Here is a 22044-nt window from a genome sequence, read left to right as displayed (position 1 = left end):
CTCTTGGGGCTTCCTGGCTCCAGTCTCCAGCTGGGCCACTATAGTTCAGTTGCCCCTCTTGGGTGCCTCACTGTCCAGGCCACTTCCCCTCCAGTGGCAAATGGGGGATGGACCCAGTCCCACCCGCTATTCCGGGTCCCAGCCCAGGAAGCCTGTAGATCGCAGCTGTCTGTAGTGTCCCTTTAACTATGTTGCATGGTTTCTCTAATTCCTTGGGCCAGTTCCCCATGTCGTCTTCACTCTTACCTCAGGTCCTTGTCCTAATGGAGTCCCAGCAACCAGCTCAGGGCTCCTTCTTGCTCTCCCTCGCTTCTGGCAGCACTGCCCTGTCTGGGGTTCTGTAGCTCTGTCAGCCATCCACACACCATTCAAACTCCTACAGTTTACAGGGAACTGAACTCCCTCTGGCTCTGCAACTCTTCTTATTCTTGGCTGCTGGGCCCTGACTGGCTGTGTCCCACACAGCCACTCTAGGCAGCTTGGAGGACCCTCTCCTCTCCACTGCCCTTTTTTGGGGCGGGGTGTGGCAGGGCCATGCAGCCTCCAGCAGGGGGCCTCAGAGGGTCTGGCAGACCCTAGCACATATCCATATAAATAGGGGCACTGGTGGAAGCTTGAATTGCTTCTGTCTGTCCTATACTGTCTTGTAGAGAAAGTGAACTTTGATCTCCAAGGCTGTTATGTTCTAGAAACTTTCAGGAATACTGAATATACTATATTGAAAGAAAAACTCAACAGGTTTCATCTTTGCTCCTTATACTTCAAAAACTCTGGATATATAAAAAGCTGGTATTAAACCCTTTGGATCTGAACCAAAGACGCTGACTCACCTCCTCTAATTCTGGCCAATCCATAAGGTGTAGTTTAACTGGAGGTCCTGAAGTCAAATTTACTCTGAGAAAATCAGAAAATTCACGCCAAGCAAAACACAATTCTTTGCTTCCAGGAGGACCTGGATAAAAGCTAATACCTTTGACAGTCATGGTTTGTGTACTTTCCTATTAAGAAACAGAAGTGTAACATGTTTTTAGTAAAAGCAAAGTGAAATGTAATTTATTCTTTTTTCAGATTTAAAAATGTGACTATTTATGTACATTGGATACCAGTCTTTTTGTTGTACAATAAACAAAAAGATTATATTGCAATATTTTATCTCTGTTAAAATGTCAAGGTATTTTGGGATGTGCAAATATTCTTAAGACACCTATCTTCAGAGTAAATGGGGTTTTATCTAATTATTTTTATGCCATGATACCTAAAGACAGGTCATACAGGAAAACAACCATGCAAAACTGTCAAAAATGTATAAGCCCAGACACAATATATATTTGCTCGTCTTAACATGATGACTCAACATGAAAAAACAAATGATAGCTTATTCCCCATAAAAATAAATGACTCACTCAAATGAAGGAACAGAATACTGAAAGGCTGTGTTAAAATCAAATACTAACATACATTAAAATAAACTGCCCAAGGCAGAAAGATCAGCCACTTGCCTTTATTGCCCCAACACACAAAAATGAAAAGCAGGTTGAGGATCTCAATTTATTCAAACATAACTACATCAGAGCTATTGCATGCAATAATAAATGTTAAATCCAACAATTATTTAGGACCTACAAGTGGAGCCACACCAAAAAAAAAGGGAATTCCGTAACATAACTGAATGGGACAGCGTAAAAAATCTCCTTCCCCTTATTTTTGTTGTTGTTTGCCATTGAAAATTAAATTAAGTTCTATTTGACAGAAATTCCGTGTAGCAGGATTTTGTATCTTTATGCTAGATATTAAGAAAAAATACAATTCAAATAAATTGGAAAATAGAAAAACAAGGAACGTGAAAAATGATATTAAAAGTTGAAAAAGTCACAAAATTTGGTTAGTCCACCGATCAACGATTGAACACAGAAGAAACTGCATTTACTGTACTATGCTAAAACTGTTTTAGACAGCTGTTTAGCTTGGAGAGAGAAAGAAAGCCTATTAACCAGGCAATGACTGATATATCTTACATCAACTTCAGGAAAAATGAAATGATAAAACAATTATCAGTTTATTGCTAAGAAACAAAATGGAACTTTTGTTTCAGATGTTAGTTTTCTGAGAAATTGGCTTAGAGGAACTCTTATAAGCGTCACTGTACATTTTTATGTAATTACATATATGTATAATCACACAACAGTCCATAATTATTTTATCAGCAACTAGAGTCCACATTTTGAAAAGCTAAAAGCAGTCATCTGTTTCTGCACCCCAAACATAACAAAAAATCACTCTTTGCTTTCTACACATCAATTTATACTTTTTTGAGGAAACTTGCTCGCGCTAGCAAATCCTTCTGCCAAGTCCACTGTGTCCTGGGTATTTTCAGGAGGATGGACTTTTAGAAGAACTTGGGGTAACACGTTCTTCAGTCACATAGAGACAAGCTGAGACCTTGCAATTTCAGAAACTTAAAGGTGGCACAGGCATTGAAAAATACTTGGATCATCTCTACTAACGACTCAGTAATACTAATGGTCTATATCTAGCAGTTATGTCTTCTCATTCTTTTTTCCCCCCACACCAAACATCCCTACATCCGCAAAGTGCAACACAAAAGACCGAAATGAGAAAATTACTTAAAAAAAATAAACTGACACCTAGAAGCAAGAGACATAAAAATGGAGCATGGAGTAAGAACAGGTCAAATGACGAAAAGGTTGAAGCATAACCTGAAAAATGAGATTTGTTGTATAAGCTGCAGCAATGGCATGGAGATTTATCATCAGTAGTAAAAAAGGAACTTAAGTTGCTGAATCCCCCAGTTGTAACAGGCAAATGGGATAGAGTTTAATAGATCTCTAAGATCACTCTCCTCTTTTAACGTATCAAAAAGATAATTTAGACTTTTTCCAATTTTGATTAAATTTCTGCTGGGTGACTAATAGTTTTATTATAAATCAATTGCTACATGCTGGCAACAACACATTGTATGACATCTTAGAAAGTATTTCTGAGTACCTACCTGCCAAGTAGTTTTCAAATTTGATTTATCCAGCCCATTCCCAGAAATTCCTAAGGAATTTATGCAAGAGCCTGAGAGTGTCTGAATCTGATTCCCATACTGGTCTGTAACCATCACATCTATTAAAAAGAAGAATGCGTATTTTTCCAAAAAAAAATCTGTAACTGGACAAAGTCCTCTTTAATAGACAAAGTATGAACATGCATAAAATCTATATAAATAGGAAATAGTGAAAAATGCATTAATTTAGTCTAGCCATACCTGACGAGACTCCTCCTTTCCCATTCACGCACGTTTACCCTTTAGTAGTAGCTCATCTCTTAACTTGACATAGAATTAAAAGGGAAGTCTTCTTAATATTGAAACTCACGTGAGAGCACATTAAAGCACTGACATCAGCTGTCTTATGCTCATTTTTTTCTTACCTCAAATGAAATAGGAGTTTTATTTCAAGATACACTTTTATACGCCCACAAAATGTTCCTAATATTTTTAATTTCTAGAGGCTAGTTAACTAGATATCTGATATTTTTCAGACCATGTTGAGGTCGTTTACACATTCAGCATAGCTAAACTACTTGTATACTATAGAAAAAAACCCTCTCAATCAGCTGAAAAAAATCACAACATATTATTTCACTGACAGTTCTATCAATAAAATACCTCATAGCCAAACATTTGTAGCATCATAGCCAATGGGAACTTAAGTCATCAATGTATGCATAATAAAGACATTGAAATATGAGGTAAAAGCTGTGAAAAACATCAGAACTGAGGAATACTGAAAAGACTGATTGTCTCCCCAGCATGCCTATTTCCATTCAAATTAGCAGCCTCAGCCAAAAATAAATTTATATAGAGATGACCAAATTTCTGAATAAGATCTGAAATAGTATTCAAATTAAGGGGTTTTAGATGGCATGACTTAAATAAAATCTTCCTGATGATCTGAGCTCCAGAGGGAGGAATATCAAGTAGACTAGGAATTCAGATTTATAGGTGGGTTTCGTCTTCTAGAAGATATTTGTAACACGACCTTTTCACTTTGAGATGTGATAAACTCTTCCATACTAGGATTTTAATTTTAAAATGTAGCTGCCTATTTTATATTGGACAACGTACTACGGAGTTTCTGCCACATGCTTTTTGTACAGATAACAAGATAATACATTATGAGAGATAAGGAAATTTTTATATCCTACAATGAAGCATAGGACATGCAGGTACTCACCGATTTCACTTTGTAGCTCTTCACCCATCTGTAATGTATTTGGTCCTTTTAATTTGCATTTAATGTGTTTAGGCTCATCAGGAAGTGGTCTAAATTGGCATACAAAATTGACTTGTAGTTCTTCATTAAATCAATGACTTCAAACATATTTAACAAAAATAATTCATTTGCAACTAGAGTTTCAAAATTTATATCCTTGCATATAATTACAGGACTCAAGTGCTTACATTTGATTTATTAGTTGATAACCTTTTGTATTTTCACTTCAGCCACAACCAGTGTGAGCACCGTATGTATGACAAAATACAATGATGTCAGAGAACCTGGTTAAACTTGGTTTTCTACTAGTATGGTTACCAATACTTAGCATAGATGAGATTGCTAATTGTGTTTCGTAACCAGGCTAAAGTCCAGCTTAGTCTGCAATTTGGAACAGTATTTGTAACCAGATTAGGACAAAATAAATTGTACAGATGTCTGAATTAATTTTAAAACATTTGTCTAGTTGTAAAATCCATTAGAATCTGGATCATGATTAATATGACTTGATATACATACACAAAGATATCAAGATCTCATCCATAAAGAAAGGCATGTAGACCAGATTTTCCTTCAGCGCATTTTGTCTGAACCAATCTTGTTGAATTGAGGAATCTATTTCTTCCTAATCTATAGTATGTATAATTGTAGCACGAATAGTTAGCGTGACGATCTTTAAAATGATATTTATTCTTATAAAAAAAATTACGTTTGTTTATTTACTGACTTGAGTTACTTTGTCTTCCACAGGTATTATGTCTGACCGTGAACAGCTGAAAGAATCAGCATTCAAGTTATGTTCTAAATGAGGCCATAAAATGTCAATGACCAGCTTAAGCGATGTCTACTCTGTTTAGGATTGACCATTCTTCTCAGAGAGACAAGGTAGGTGAGGTAATATCTTTTATTGGACCGACTTCTGTTGGTGAAAGAGACATACTTTCAAGCAACACAGAACTTTTCCTCAGGTCTGGAAAAGGTACTCAGTGTCACAACTAAATACAAGGTTGAAAAGATAGTTTAGTATGAGTAGTTAGCATATTCTAAGGGACCATTCAAGGTGAAGACACTCTGAGGCTATGTCTACACTACACAGTTTTTAGCGATACCGCTGTGTCGCCACAGCCATGCCACTAAAAGTCGTGCAGTGTAGCCGCTGTATGTCGGCTCTCCTGCCGACAAAAAACTTCTACTCCCAACGAGCAGTGTTTGCGTTGTTGGCAAGAGAGTGCTACTGCCGACAATGCGCTGTTCACACTGACACTTGTTGCGGCAAAACTTTAGTCTTTCAGGGTTTTGGTTTTTTTGAACACCTCTGAAAGACAAAAGTTTTGTCGCTCAATTGCCAGTGTAGACATAGCCTTAGTATCTTTCCCAGAGCTGATCAAGAGCTCTGGGTAGTTCGAATGCTTGTCTCTCTCGTCAACAGAAGCTGGTCCAATAGAAGATATTACCTCAGCCATCTCGTCTCTCTAATATCTTGGGACCGACATAACTACAAGACCATTGCATACATTCTTCTCAGGGCTATTAAGCCTTGTTCCCAAGGTAGTCCTAGGGTTCATCTAGAGAAAGACTGGGAATAAATTTGTGATATTAATGCTGTATTGGCACCAAACAAATCTTTGGGCTCCAACCAGTGAGCGTATTTGGCACTATCATTTAGTGCCTTCTACGTAAAGAGACAACCATGTCTGACCAAAAAAAAAATTTTCAGATGCAAATATAAGTTTATTTTACAAATAACTATGCTTGAATCAGCTTCCTAAACACAATTTGTTAAGAAGATTCCTATCAAGGGGAAGACAGAAGAATCACCTTCTCAGATAAGGAATAAAAAATAAAGGTAACGGTCTCTAGTATTCTGTTTTGTTTCAGCAACAACAATTTGGTTTGGTTTTCAAGAATCTTTCTCCTGAAGAAGAATGGCAGCTACTATCTAATCAAAATATCTTCTGTCTATTCAAGTAATTTATTTTGCACTACAAAGGTGTGTTGAGTGTTTTACAAGCACTTAAGATGAGATTCCTGCTTCAACTTTGTACAGTCTTCTTGCTTCAGGGTTGGCTACCATTTTGTATTTTGTGGATCTTGAGAACGTCTGATTGCTGCAAACCTACCTTGAAAAGATATTTTGACTTTTAGTTAATATTTGTACACTGCTCTGAAGCTCCGTAGATGCTGAAAGTCAGGTACATATTTAAAGGAGTACTTGTGGCACCTTAGAGACTAACCAATTTATTTGAGCATGAGCTTTCGTGAGCTACAGCTCACGATGAAGTGAGCTGTAGCTCACGAAAGCTCATGCTCAAATAAATTGGTTAGTCTCTAAGGTGCCACAAGTACTCCTTTTCTTTTTGCGAATACATACTAACACGGCTGTTACTCTGAAACCTGTACATATTTAACAATCACTGTTTCCAATTGTATGATACCTGTAACAATGTGCTCTGCACTGATGCAAATATTTCCCTTTTGTTGTTGCTGTAACCAATAGAGAGAGGCCAATGCTTTTCAACAATCCTGTAACACAGGCAACTGAAGCCTACCAAAATTTTTCACCAACATCCTCCCTATAAATGGATTTATATTCACAAGTGATTGTCAAGCTATGTACAGCCATACACTTCAAACACCATGTTCTTCTCTGCAATCAACATTTTTTGCTTTAGGATAGCACAGTTAATTCTTTACAAAGTATGATCTCTTTCACCAAATATTTTTAATTTTTTTTCCCTTTTATAGAAAAAACACTAATTATTGTTTTTTAAAGGACAGTATTACAACCCTTTACAAAAAGCATCATCAATAAAAATGTGTTTTAAAAGAACAGACCTGACTGTAAATGCACTCTCCAAAGATACATGGTCATCATGGAATGTAATTAGGCAATAACGCACATCTTTTACAGATGTTGGTACTTTAACATCAGGCAGTAGTCCCTGAATCATTTGCTCTCTGTTAATCCTGGGTGTCCAGTTAACCTAAAACCAAAATATTTATTAACTAATCACTGGCTATACAAATTCATCCCTTCGTTTGTACATATACATTATGGTTTTCAGGACTGGACTGTGTATGTAAAAATGTACACAGTAGTAGTAATCTTATTCATGAGAGTCTTGAGTTTTTCCAACACTAACCTCTGTTACCTGAACAAATACAGAAGTCTACTTTGAAGAGAACTTACATTCAACCTTTCTGACTGCCTAAAATGTCATGTTAACAGAGTCCCAATGCTATAAAACCTTACCAAGACAAAATCTGAATCAATTCAATGGAGCTCTGCCTGGGTATCAAGCCCTACACAAGTCCTTCACGAAGTTACAGGTTTGACACAAATCTGATCAGGCTACCGAATGTTGGGAAAGCCCCCAAAGTTGAAAGTATACGTCTGGGGCAGGTATTACACAGATTAACATTTTATACTGGAGAGTAGCTATGAAGAGTTGAGGAAGTTTTGCATTGGAGGAGGCAGGACTTTTATTTTATTTTATTTTTAAAAAGGCTTGAAAATGCTAACATACTTTTCACAATATATATTACTGCAAAAGATGTTCTGAATAAACCAAAGGGCCTGTTCTGCAATTTTTACTCAGGCAAGATTCTTATCGAGTCTCAGCAGCCTTGAGGAACAAGAATGCCATACAAGCAAAGTAATGTTACTTTTATCAATTAATAAAATGTGTTACATAATTAAAGTAATCTTAGTCTAAAACCTTTACTGTTGAGATAGTTTCTGGCATTAATGGTAATAGAATATGATGCATATTACACAAGTCTTACTCAATTCAATAAAATGGTCATTAAGTGTCTTTACCCCCTATGGACATAGTTTTAACATTTTATTGGATTTTATAGAGATAAGCAATCTTATTAAATGAGAAAAGTAACATTTCCATGTTTGTATGGTGCTGTAGATCTTCAAGGGGCCTGTGAAGGTATGTTTATTCTACAATAAAATATCCAGGGCTGGCCTGTCAGATAACTGGGGCTTGGGCTGTGGGGCTATAAAATTGCAGTGTAGACATTCAGGCTCAAGCGGGAGCCTGTGGGGAGGGAGAGTTCCAGAGCCAGGCTCCAGCCAAGCCCAAATGTCTACTCTTCAACTTTTACAGTCTAGCAGTAAAAGTCTGCTGACATGAACCAGCCATGGGAGTTTTATTGCAGTGTAGACATATCCTGAGACTATCAGTTGGAATGTTGCTCATGTACCTGATTTAAAAAAAAAAAAAGAAAGAAAGAGAGAGAGAGAGAGAGAGAGAACAAACCCCTTGTAAAGAAGCCAGTACATTTTCATCTTTACGTATTGTATTTTCTGTCAATTGTGTCCCATTTCCTTTGAATTTATGATAAAGTTTCTTCTAAAATACCCACCTTAATTTTTTCAGCTAGAGCTGAAGTTATGATGATCTCTCTTTCTCCTTCATCATACATTTGAAAGATAAGGTTGTGCATGACATCCCCTGCAATCCAGTTAATTTCATCCTGGTGTTTGATTTGAATAGCCTTTTGTCCTTCTACACTAAAAATCTGCAGTCTTGCAACATGGCTACTGGGGAGCAGCTTAATAGTCTTTTCCACTGGTGGCACATCTTTACAACTCTATGCATGGCAAAAACATTGAATGTGATATAAATAAGACGTGAAATATAAACTTGTACATTTTGTGAGTGTTGAGTGTATTTGAGTTCTAACCTCCACTGAGATAAATGGAGTTACTCTGGGTTTACACTGGCCTAGGTGTAACTGAGGTCAGAATCTGGCCTCTCAACCACCAATCAAAACTACAATAAAAATGCAAATCTTAATTTCACATCTTGAAATATTAGTTATTTGTAGAAATTTTAATGTTTCACATGCCTCAAATCCAGTGTATTTTTTTTAAAAACAACAATTTTTAAAAATAACCTTACATCTATGTTCGAGAGTATAACCCCCCCTTTTTGAAATAGGTCAGTTTGCCATCTTACTATTCAACTATAACTTTTGCAGGGTTAAATACGAATGGCAGTATTTTTAGAGGTGCTGAGTGCTGCAGCTCCCCTGGACATCAGTGGGTGATATTAGGTTTAGTATCCCTGAAAATCAGACCTTAAGAATATATTCATCAGTGATATAAAGTATCACCATTAATCCAAATTACTACAGCTCCTAAGCTTTGGAGATGTAAATCTGCAATATCCCTTCTTAACTAAGTCTCTGAGGACACACAACCAGACTCCTAGTGCCTATGCAAAGGACTAATCTGACCAATTCAGATCCAAGGATCCCTGGACTCCTTCCCAGGACACCTAAGATCTAGGGAAAGCAACCAGGTCCAGTGGCATGGTCCCTATTAAGGCATAGGGAAAATACTTACCTTTCATAACTGGAATTCTTCGAGATGCACAGTCTTTATCTGTATTCCACAGTCTTTATCTGTATTCCACACTATATACGTGTGCTCGATGCACCAGAGACCAAAGAATTCTAGTCACTAATGTCCGTTGGTCTGCCCCTGTACCCTTGCTCTCCTTGTGCTTTAGGCCGAGAGTATAAGGGGCAGTGCGGAGGAGGGGCAGTGCGGAGGGTGTGAGGATCCAAGTGATATAGGTGCTTGTAGAACCACTGTCTCAAAGGACACATCAGTGAAGGAGGCTTGGACCAAGGTGTATTGCCCAAGAATGTGTGGCTGGAACTCCACATGGCTGCCTCGCAAATATCTAGCAGAGGTACTTCTAGAAGTGATGCTAACAAGGCTGCCTGTGCTCTTGTAGAATGAGCCTGTAGCTCAGTGGGGGAACGAAGGTGTGCGCACTAATTAAAAAGGTAGGATACAGCCAGAGATACACTGGGAGAAAACAGCTTGTCCTCGGGCTAGACCTGCTATGGCAAGAAACAGCCTAGATGCTTTCTGATCTGTTTTCTTCTCTGTAGGTAAAATGCCAAAGCTCATCTTACGTTGAAGGAATGAAGTTTCTTTTCTATGCTGAAAGTGTGGGGTTTTGGAAAGTAGAGAGGTAAGTGGATAGCCTCGTTTATGTGAACCTCCAAAACTACTTTAAGGGTGAATTTTGGATGTAGTCATAGCGAGACCCTGTCTTTATGAAATACAGTGTAAAGAGTGTCTGCCATTAGGGACTTCAGTTCACCTACCCATCTGGCCAAGGTGATGGCAAAAAGGAAAGCAACCTTCATAGCCAGGTGATGCATCAGACAGATAAACAGGGGGTTTGAAAGGTGGCTTGGTATGTGCTGAAAGTACTACATTAAAGTTCCATTGAGCAGCTGGTCTTATTATCAGTGGGGAAATTCTAATTAAGACCTTTAAAAACTTGATTGGGAGGTGACTGGGATAGAGTAAAGGTAGAGAAGCCATCCTTTGCAGGGTGACAAGTGCTGACTGCCGTCAGGTGAACCTCTACTGAGCTAAAAGAATGACCTGTTGTCCATTGTTACTGCCCTCAGTTGTGGTGAAATTGTACTAGGCATCCACCAAAGTGGATCTCGGAGATGTCATGAACATTGGTTTACAACTCCTTAGTGTCCTGTCAAAAGTATTTTTTGGTTGGGGAGGCTGGATAGCTGCAGAAGAGGTGTATTGGGCAATATATCTCCATTTCTGCACCCACTGCCATTTGCAACGTGGCTCGTCAATGCACTTGTGATAGAAGGGCTGTGGCAAAGGCTTGCAAGGTTGCTGATGCTACTTTCTTCAGAACTGGTGTATATATACCCAGGAAGCAGAGGATTGCCATGGAGTCTTTTAATGAATGCAAAGACTTGTCTGTCTTCAGGTAGAAAAGACTGATTTAATTAAAGGGCAATGATTCATGGTGTTTTGTACCTACCGGGGGAACCCTGAAGAGTGTAGCCAAGATTCCTGATGCATCACTCTAGCAGTCAGCAGTGATCATGAAGCAGTATCAGCAGCATCAACTGCATCTTGTAATCAGGTTCTTGTCACTAATACGCTCTTATCAAAAAGGGTGTGAGGTCAAGCCCTATTCTCCTGGAGTATCCTGTCTTTAGAGACCAGGAATTTAGAATAATTAAAAAAAAAAAAAATTTGCCAGGAGGGCCTGGGTAGTTGGAAATTCTAAATTGGAAGCTGGTGGAAGTAAACACCTTTCTCCTAATAAGGTCTAAACGCTTGGCCTCCTGAGCCACAGGGCTGGCCCTTGGGTGTTTTTAGTCCTTTCCACGGCTGCTTTGACGGCTAGGGAGTTCAGGGAATGGTGGGAGAGCAAGAACTGATCTTTAAATATTTATGGTAAATAGGCCTAATGGCCTGTGATCGGATGTTAGATGGGGTGGGATCTGAGTTACTACAGAAAATTCTTTCCTGGGTATCTGGCTGGTGAATCTTGCCCATTTGCTCAGGGTTTAGCTGATTGTCATATTTGGGGTCGGGAAGGAATTTTCTTCCAGGGCAGATTGGAAGAGGCCCTGGAGGTTTTTCGCCTTCCTCTGTAGCATGGGGCACGGGTCACTTGCTGGAGGATTCTCTGCTCCTTGAAGTCTTTAAACCATGATTTGAGGACTTCAATAGCTCAGACATAGGTGAGAGGTTTTTTGCAGGAGTGGGTGGGTGAGATTCTGTGGCCTGCGTTGTGCAGGAGGTCGGACTAGATGATCATAATGGTCCCTTCTGACCTTAATATCTATGAATCTAAACTCCACTCCCTTAGCCAGGACAAAGTATCACTTTTTGCTGCTATCTTAGGGTAAGATGAACGGGTAGGTTCCATGTGCCACACAGATTTTGCTGGTTCCAGAATCACCTCATTGACCAGGAGTGCTATTCAGCTAGATCCTGTAAGCTGTAGGATTGTCCAGGCACTTGTGTTGTGAGTACTGGATCTCCTCTAAGGGAATCCGAAGCTCTTCTGCTACTCTCCAAAGCAGCTCTTGGAACTGTCTGTGGTTGTCCAGAGGAAACGATGAGACTTCAAGGAAAATGAAATACGTGTTGGTACTGGTGGTACCAGCAGATCTGGTTCATCTTCTTCCTCCTGCATAGGCTCAGGAAGCTCTGGTTGACCTCTTGGAGGCAAGGAGGTGTAAAGAGTCCCTCTTGGATCACACGGACTCCAGCTGTGTGTACAGGCCCCATGGCCCCTTGTCACATCAGTATGAGGGATCAAAAGTAGGTTGTGGCAGTCTCCAAGCTATTGGGAAAAATTGGTCCCTAGCAGCAGGACCTTACTTGGATGGACGAGATTGGTAGTAGGAGACTCTTGATCCCCTGTCTGAGCTGAACTCCCTTGGTGGAGTGAAGGATAGTTCCACTGGTACATCTGACTCTCCTAATGAAGAGAAGGTCAGGTCCAGTTCCATCTGAAGTGCCATCAGTACCCATGTCATGAAGCCATGAGTAGTTAATGGAATGGGCTTGTTTCTGGTGTTAGAATCTGTCTGGTGAGGGTCGATCCCAACTGGGGAGACTACGGATCTGGGAGGATGAAGATATCCTGTGCAGTGGTGTAGGATATACTGGAGGCTTAGAAGGCTGTGTATTATCACCTCGCACCAGTGGAGTCAGTGTAAAGGGACTCTTGGTAACTGGTGGTTCTTTAGGGGAATCTGACAGTAGCACTGATCAAGGAGACTTCAACCATGTAGTAACTGTCGGTACCAATAGTTCACAATCCTTTAGGTCCAGGCCCTTTGTCTTAGTCGGTTCTGTGGTCAGTGTCAATGACATGCAGAGCGGTACTGAAGAAGCCTTGCTCCTATGTACCTTCTGATCATGGCCACAAGGCCTAGGAGAACTTAAGTCCTTGTGTCCTGTGTGCAATGATTTGCCCAACCTGGATGGGGTCAGGGAAGGATCCCTACTCTTAGTAGATCTAGAAAGGAATCTGTTTTTATGCTCATGAGAGAGTGCCTTTTATTCTTGTGAGATGGGCCAGATGAAGGATCCTTGGGTCTAGTCATTCCTGGTCCTGAGTCAGACATCAAGCTAGGAGGAGCACTCCTTGATGTCTTAGGCTGATGTACCTGAGATTCTCCCCAGCCTGGATCGGACTGGGGCTCCCTGGCGCGTTCCATTAGGTACTTCCGGAGCTGGAGTTTTCGTGCCCATTGCTTTCGGCTGGGAAAGGAGTGGCATATACTGTACTTAATGGAAATATGGGCTTCAGTGCAGTAGAGGCAGTGCTAGTGGTCGTCACTGAATGAAAACAAGAAGGGGCAGTAGATACAATTCTTAAAGCCTGGGAGCTTGGGGATAACTTAAGCCCTGCGCTGGGGGATCAGATGATTCCCTGGGGTGAGGATTCTAACTAACTACTATCTACACTTCCAATGGACACTACTTGCTAGAATTCTCCGGTCTCAGGCACATGCGTATCCACAGTGGAATACACAAAGGGACCAGAACTCAAAGAACATTTTCTTACTATGCAGTCTCTTGGAACGGCTGGCACTTTAACAGGTGCTTTTTTCAGCTTATTCTGAACAACTTACATTTATTTGTTAGTATTGGTTTCAACAGGTCATTGTGCGGCTCCATTGCCAGAGAACACCATTCATTTTGGGATTTCAGATCAGGCTTTATGGCAACGTCCACTGTGCTTATAAACACCTTCTTGAAATAAGAAAAGGAGTACTTGTGGCACCTTAGAGATTAACAAATTTATTTGAGCATAAGCTTTCGTGAGCTACAGCTCACTTCATCGGATGCATGCAGTGGAAAATACAGTGGGGAGATTTATATACACAGAGAACATGAAACAGTGGGTGTTACCATACACACTGTAATGAGAGTGATCAGGTAAGGTGAGTTATTACCAGCAGGAGAGCAGGGGGAGGGGGAAAAAACCTTTTGTAGTGATAATCAAGGTGGGCCATTTCCAGCAGTTGACAAGAACGTGTGAGGAACGGGGCGGGGGAAGGGGAACAATTCAGCAGTCTCTCGTTGGAGTCTGTTTTTGAAGTTTTTTTGTTGAAGAATTGCCACTTTTAGGGCTGTAATCGAGTGACCAAAGAGACTGAAGTGTTCTCCGACTGGTTTTTGAATGTTATAATTCTTGACGTCTGATTTGTGTCCATTTATTCTTTTATGTAGAGACTGTCCAGTTTGGCCAATGTACCTGGCAGAGGGGCACTGCTGGCACATGATGGCATATATCACATTGGTAAATGTGCAGGTGAACGAGCCTCTGATAGTGTGGCTGATGTGATTAGGCCCTATGATAGTGTCCCCTGAATAGATATGTGGACACAGTTGGCAACGGGCTTTGTTGCATGGTTAGGTTCCTGGGTTAGTGTTTTTGTTGTGTGGTTGCTGGTGAGTATTTGCTTCAGGTTGGGGGGCTGTCTGTAAGCAAGGACTGGCCTATCTCCCAAGATCCATGAGACTGATGGGTCGTCCTTCAGGATAGGTTGTAGATCCTTGATGATGCGTTGGAGAGGTTTTACAGTGTGTATGGTAACACCCATTGTTTCATGTTCTCTGTGTATATAAATCTCCCCACCGTATTTTCCACGGCATGCATCCGATGAAGTGAGTTGTAGCTCACGAAAGCTTATGCTCAAATAAATTGGTTAGTCTCTAAGGTGCCACAAGTCCTCCTTTTCTTTTTGCGGATACAGACTAACACGGCTGCTATTCTGAAACCTGTCTTCTTGAAATAGTGTCTCCAGAATCATGTGCCATCAAGATCTTTCGTATCTTTTTTAAGAGACGTTTCAGGTACCACAGGCTTTAGCTATACATTCTTCCCAGACAGTATTATAAAAAAAAAAAAATAAAGACACTTTTCACAACCATTTGAAGTGAGGAAATACTGAAAATTCAGAGATATACCTTCTAAATCCTCTTTTCTTAGATGGATCACCACCATCTTGGGCAAGGCCCAGGGCAACCAGAAGTCACAAAAAATTCATTGCAAGTTGGAAAGAAAACTCTAATACTGTACCAGACTTATGCCTACACTAAACCTATCATTATAAGATGTTTTAAACTACTTCTATTTAGATCTATACCAAGAAAATGGTCAGGTTTGACCTAGGAGTACTCCAGCTGGTAGTCAGATATGGACTGATGGATAGTAAAAGGAAGCAGATTATTTATAACCTTTGGTCTATATAATGTTCATCTCAAAGAAACTTCAGAGGAAACCACTCTTCAGGAAGGTTCTTTGACCACACGGCTAGGCACTTTTGACTTACAGTGTGTGGTTCTATAGAGGCAATATCCCGTGGAAAAACCTTAGTCATATTCTGCATTGGACAGGATGTGGGAGCTACCACAATAATCGTTCCTAACTTTTTTGTTGTAGAAATCAGAGCTGATGTATACTTAAAGATCACTATGAAGTTGGTATCATAGTGCAAGATGAGGACATTTAATTGACCCCTCAATGCAAGTAGTAGCATAGATAAGTGTTTAAGTATTAAAGAAAATTGAAATCTTGCTTATTTACTATATTATAGTCATGCCATAGGAGTTACAAGCTTGAAAGCCATAAAAAAGCAAATTTATTGGAAAATAAAGATTTGATTTGATTTTTTTTAAGGGAAGGGGGAGTTTACAAGTTAACTAATCTCCTCAGATTTCAGGATAAAACTAATTAAGGTTCCTCATGTTTTCTTCAACTACTGGGTTAAATGTGATAATGGCTGTGGACAGAGGCAAGTTTCTCTGCATTACAAAGAAATACTAACCTGTGCTGAGAGGGATCATTAAATGAAAGGAATTAGAATAAAGAATGGTTTCATATTAACAATAATGATGAAATACAAAGAAAATGAAATACAGAAAAACATCAAGATGATAGGAAAAGAAGACGAAAAAACAAAATATTTCAACTAACACAAAAATAGAGTATACAGCAAACTCCTTCACTACTGTCTTCTGTTTGTACCTGTTAATGGCTGCAGTTTTGACACATCTTGCAGCTGTACATTCTATACATACAATTTATGTTTATCTTGTACTTTTTAGAGAAGTATTATAAGGCTCTTTAAACTAGTCACTATAGACTATACCAAGGAAAAAATATTTTTAACTAATGCAATTTCTGCAATTCCTTCTTTTGCCTTTTTTTAAAAAATACACCTTTCTAAAAGTATTAATGCATAGGTATAGCACAATGCCCTGTACCTGGCTCAATGATGGGGATATGATGTTTGATCACACTAAAGGCAATGCAACTCAGCTCGGGAGGAACATACCAGACTGGAAATCCCAAATCCCTTCTGCTTACCTCTGAAATAGGTAAAAATATACCTGGAAGAGGGAAGGAGAGACTCTCTGCCTTCCACTGGCTGGCAGGGGTGGGGAGCAGATTGGCTCTTATGCTCCCCATCTCCAAGATTTAAAGCGCTCCTGGGCTTTTGGGGGCCATTTTCAGTTGCTTCATAATTGCCCTGCCTTCCCTCACTTCCTGTACTGACAGTATTTTGAGCTCCATTTCCACAATGTTGTGGATCTAACCAATGGCCCATCTGGGAGATTAGGAAGGAAGTTTTTTCCCCATTGGGCCAAATTGGCAGAGGTCTGGTCATTTTTTTGCCTTCCCGGCAGCATTGTGGGGGCAGTTAGACAAAAGGAGTAGAGATGGAAAGTCTAACATTAGGAGATAGTATAGGATGTTTAGTTCATCAGAACTTGCAGCTGGCGCCTAGTGTAGATAGAGGCTAGAAAGGCCAGCTCCCAGAGGTAAATGAGACCTGGGATTTCACTGGTAGACCTTATGCCTGGAAGAAGAAAGGGAGACCTGAAGTCTTCTAAGACAGAGGTTCCCCTTAGTAGTCTCTAACCCATTTGCATGGAGCAGAGGTGGGGAGAATGAGCCCCCAAAGAGGGTCTAAGACGAGTTACTGGTTATAGGGCAGGAGCCCTGTAACTCTGTATTGGCCTCCTTTAACTGTCTGATATGTGAGGGAGTAGGCATATAGCACCCCTCCCCATTGTGAAGCTCAAAAAGTTGCAGCCGGTCACTTAAATTCATCCCTACCTCTTTCATTCGCATGCATCAGCAGATCAATACTTACAGGTATTTCAATCCTTGCTTTGAGCATCTGGTCTTTCTTTATATTCTGTACATGCACCACTGGTCCAGTTAAAATATTTGTCCCAGCGTTACTGCAATCCACGGCATATACAGGAAGATTTGGAGCACCTACAAACTATTTAAAATGCAAAATTACACTTAAATATAGTAGCATGTAAATAAGTTAAAATATTAGTTATGCAACACCAAAGGCAAGCATGGCCCTTTACAGGTAAAATTAGAGGTCCACTCCTTCAAGAATCTTGGAATCCAAAGCCAGGCTTTTCACAGCAATGGAGAACAAACAACAACAGGAGAGGCCTGGGAGGATAAGGATCACAACTGTAACTGACATACATGTTTAATAATGCATATTTAATAATACATACAAAAAAGTATCAAACAATGTATTATGCAGGGGCACTAGTCCTTCCTTAGTTATAGCAACGAGGTAGCTTAGGCTTAAACACTGGTTTTCAATAATTCCTCACATTATCCTAAAAATTTAGGTCCAGTCTACACTGGAAAACTTTTGCTGATACAGCTACGGCAAATGGTTCCGTGTGTACACATCTTATACTGTCAGTATAGCTTGTATCAGTTCCTGGAGTGAAATAAAGTATACTGGCAAAAAGCACTTTTATGCCAGTTTAACTGCAGCTACTCTAGGGGTTTTGCTGTTATAGAAATGTCACAAGAAAACAAAACAGAACACCGCCAAACAAACAAAAATCCCCACACTTAACTGACATAGCTATACCAGCAAACGTCTCTAGTGTGGGCCTGCTCTTAGGATACGTGAATAATACACTATTTGTTTTTATACAGATTGGCCTGCATTTTCATCTCTAAGCATATTTAAAATATTTTGCCTTAAATTATTTTTTTCCCAAACAATGACTCTTGCCACTCAAAATTTAAAATTTGTTTAGGTTTATACCCTAAAATTTATAGAAAACTTTCCACTCATTCACGAAATAAAAATGTTAAAGTTAAGTTTCTAACATGCATAAACAATACACACATGAAAATCTAAGTGCAAATATTCTTGTTAAACATTTTAAAGTTGCCCGCAGTGAGCTTATTTCTGAGAAATCTAAATACATGCAATGGGTTAGAGAAGTTAAAAAATATTAACTTCTGCAGTGGTTTGCTGACAGTTAAACAACTAATACTAAAAATAATTATTGTCATACAATATATTGCAAATAATAGTCTGTTATTTCTTATATTAAGAGTTCACTTGAGGCATTAGCTAATCCAAAGACCAAATAAATGTAAGCTGGGTTTCTCTTTCTCTACACATGCGCACACGCACGCGCACACAGCATGACCTGAAGTATCTTGATACTGTAATTAAATATCCTCATCCCAATATCTCTTTAATCTCTAATGTGTCAGCTTTTTGTACCTCTGACATTTAATCAGGGACTATGTGGTAGAGATGGCACTGAAGGTGCAATTACTATCAAATCTCAAAATGTCTGGAAAATTACATTTGGTTGACGAAACTTTTTTATTATAGATTTTCCACACTTTTTTATTAAAGCAAGTGCCATAACAGAAGCCTATGCTAGTATACATAAAATGTAGCCTACCTTACAATGAACTATCAGTTTTGGTTGTGCTGTTATATTTCCTGCTTCATCCAACACTTCAACCTGAAAGGGGAAAGATGTCCCATTTTCAATCTTTAGAATTTCCGAATCAGGTTTCACTTTCAGTTGACGAGGAGGGCCTGTAAACGTACACAGTTTCAGAGTAGAGGTTACACTTCAGAATTTTACAAGTTATCTGACTTCAGTTTCTCTGTGTAACAACGGTAATCTGAAAATAAACTGCCAAGGTACCTTTGGTAACAAACAATCTAGTACAATTCATGTTCATGAATCTTTCCTCAGAAGAATTCTAGTATTGAAATAAGCAGGGGGTTCTGTCCTTACATGTGCATTGTTTACTATTCTCCTGAATGTGCTTAAATAGACAAACATACAGCAATCACCAGATATATCAAATAACATCTTTACAAGTCACCAATACTATCAGTGCTGACCAGTAAACCAATAGAGATACTGAAACTGGACTTTCCCGTGAGATGCAGTGCAAATATATGAAATGTGCTATAGGGTGCAGATAACCACAAAGAAATCTGATCAATCATGCTAAAAGGCATTCTAATCATGTAATCTACCACCTTTATAACTCATACACAAACATAAAGAAAAATAAATAAAAAGAAAAAATGATGTGATGTGGAGGGTATAGTGAGAGCTGTCGAAATAAACTTTATAGCTTAAAAAGTAAAATAATTTTTATATTTTGTCAATCTTAATTCTGAAAATTAATGTTGAGTCCCTAAAGAAAACTAAGTTATTAGACCAAAGGTATATGTCAAAGTCCTTCGAGAATGAATAAAGACAAAATAAATAGCTTTGGTCTATTTTCAGAAATATTTTGCAAAGAATCTCTCTTCTTGTCCATTAGTTATTTAAAACTTCTAATTTCTACCCTATGCAATAAAAACAACTATGATGAATCACAGAGAATAGTAAATCCTGAGTGAAAGCTCCATTCATTTAGAAAAAATTTAAAAAGGGAAAGGGAACTAAGTAATTAGTTATGATACTCCACCTGAGCTGGGATCTATACATTTACAACCCAAGTATCTAAAACTGATTTTTATCAACAAGTGGGAAAAGACCTATTAAGTGACAGCTATTTTGGGGATCGGGGGGAGGGAAAAGAGATCATGACAACTTTTGAAGACTACATTAAAATCTCTGCTAGTAAAAAGCTTTAGCCAAACAGAGTTTTCTGATCTATCCCTTACAGGAAGTTATTTTTGAAAACCAGAGTGTAGAACAAGCTTTTGGGAGAATAAATGGTAGAAAAACAAGAACTGGTTACTAAATTTGCCTACCGTGGCTGAATGGGACCCTAACGATTAAAAATGTCAAATGAAAAGGATAGGCATTAAGAGACCAGATGCAGAGTTTTTATTAAGTCCTAAAGTGGCAATTAAGGATCTTCCGCACAGGACTGACATGACCTACAATTGTTCCCAGGCCCATGAAACAATCTTAGCAGAGTTGCTCTTCTGTAGTTGCTATGTTCTCTTTGCACATGGAGCACCAGTGTACTTTCATCTTATTTGGGATGGCCTGTGACATCATAAAAAGCAAACAGGAGGAATAGATGGAGAGAAGGAGATGAACAGGTGGTTCTACTCAGGAAGCAACCCCCAATGAAATTTTAGTCCCCTAAGAAAAGCAAAGAATGAAAAAGATTTTGCTCATTATTGCCCCCAAATTAGCTTTAAAAGGTAGGATTGCACTGAATCAATTGCTCTGAAGTGTCACTGCACTGCCAAAGGTATAGATTCCAGTGCAAAGTAGGTGGCCATGCCCGGCAATTCTATGAACAAATCTCAACTGTGTCTGGTATCTGCAGGAAGACAGAGAATGTCCGAATATCTTTGACAAAGGAAGAGGTGAAAATTCAGAAGTACATCTTTCATTTCATGTAATCTGATCAAATTAGACTGTTATACCCATTCTCAGAAGACAGCATTTACATCTGTCTGCAGCCCAGAAAAAGATAATGGAATAAAATAGAAATTACGTGTGGACTTGCTAGTCTAACTATAAGGAAGGCAACCGTAGAATAATTTCCCCAAAATGGTTTGGCACACCTGATGGCAGTCAAAAGGGCAGAGGCCAAGAGTAGTTAACCCATGACAGACCTGACAAACCTCATACATTTCCCTAATCTGGAAAAGCCTGTGCAAAAAGGAGTAACAGCACCATTTGAACAAGGGCATTTGGCATCTTTTCTTGAAGGCACCGTGGTAAATCTCTTTCATACACCGTATAAGTGGAACTGCTTGAGAAATTGGTATTTGCAATGTTGTTGTAGCCAGGTTAGTCCCAGGATATGGCAGAGACAAGATAAAGAGAAGTTCTGTTGAGCTCATAAGCTTGTCTCTTTCACCAACAGAAGCTGGTCCAATAAAACATTGTTACTTACTGTAACTGTTGTTCTTCAAGATGTGATGCAGACATGTATTCCATGCAGATGTGCGCACATGCAGTGCGCCAGAGAACTTTCCCTAGCAGTGCCTGTAGGGGCATTGCTCACATCTTGTGGCCTTATGCCCTCTCCTGGCCTTATAACGGTGGCGCCATCCCGACCCCCAAAAGTTCCTTCACACCAAAACATCAGAGGAGGATGGGTTGCGCAATACATGTCTGCTTCACATCTCAAAGAACAAAAGTTACAGTAAGTAACCATGTTTTCTTCTTTGAATAGATACAGCCATGTATTCCATCCAGATGACCATCAGGTAGTACCCGCAGTAGCTGGGGCTCAGGGTGTGTTTGAACACAGACTGCAGGATTGTCTTCCCAAAATTTGCATCTGAGCTGGATGCAGCAGAATGGCATAGTGGTTTGTAAACATATATGCAAAGGGTCAAGTGGCAGCCTTGCAAATATCCAAAATGTATCTCAGCCAGGCGGGTGATTTCCAGCTGCTAAGAGAACAGGTAGAGCTGGAATGCTGAACCAATGTTTGCCATATAAAGGGGGAATGACATCATAAAGTTTGTTTTAAGTTTCCAGTCTTCACTTGATAGTAATAATATACAAAGCCCAATACCCGGACTGACATATTATGGACAATGACAGATCATAAATTATGTAGAGGCAAATGTACATCTCATCAGGTATTGTGTCTTCTTGGATGGAGGGACACCATTACAAAAAAAAAAAAAGCATTAG

The 22044-nt window shown here is 39.4% G+C and overlaps 1 protein-coding gene across 3 annotated transcripts in view; it reads right to left on the bottom strand.

Annotated features, from left to right (window-relative positions):
• SMCHD1 (structural maintenance of chromosomes flexible hinge domain containing 1) overlaps nt 1-22044 on the bottom strand; it is a 167624-nt gene that overhangs the window by 70779 nt on the left and 74801 nt on the right. For all 3 annotated transcript variants that reach the window (XM_037892791.2, XM_043538793.1, XM_037892794.2), the window contains 7 exons: nt 18865-19004; nt 17268-17402; nt 8658-8885; nt 7116-7264; nt 4242-4330; nt 3011-3129; nt 831-998 (listed from right to left, as the gene is read on the bottom strand). In XM_037892791.2, coding sequence (XP_037748719.1) covers nt 831-998; nt 3011-3129; nt 4242-4330; nt 7116-7264; nt 8658-8885; nt 17268-17402; nt 18865-19004 — 1028 coding nt within the window. The remainder of the gene's footprint in view (nt 1-830; nt 999-3010; nt 3130-4241; nt 4331-7115; nt 7265-8657; nt 8886-17267; nt 17403-18864; nt 19005-22044) is intronic.

Source organism: Chelonia mydas, chromosome 2, assembly GCF_015237465.2.
Source record: "Chelonia mydas isolate rCheMyd1 chromosome 2, rCheMyd1.pri.v2, whole genome shotgun sequence".
Lineage (NCBI taxonomy): Eukaryota > Metazoa > Chordata > Testudines > Cheloniidae > Chelonia > Chelonia mydas.
This window is presented reverse-complemented; position numbering and strand designations above follow the sequence as displayed.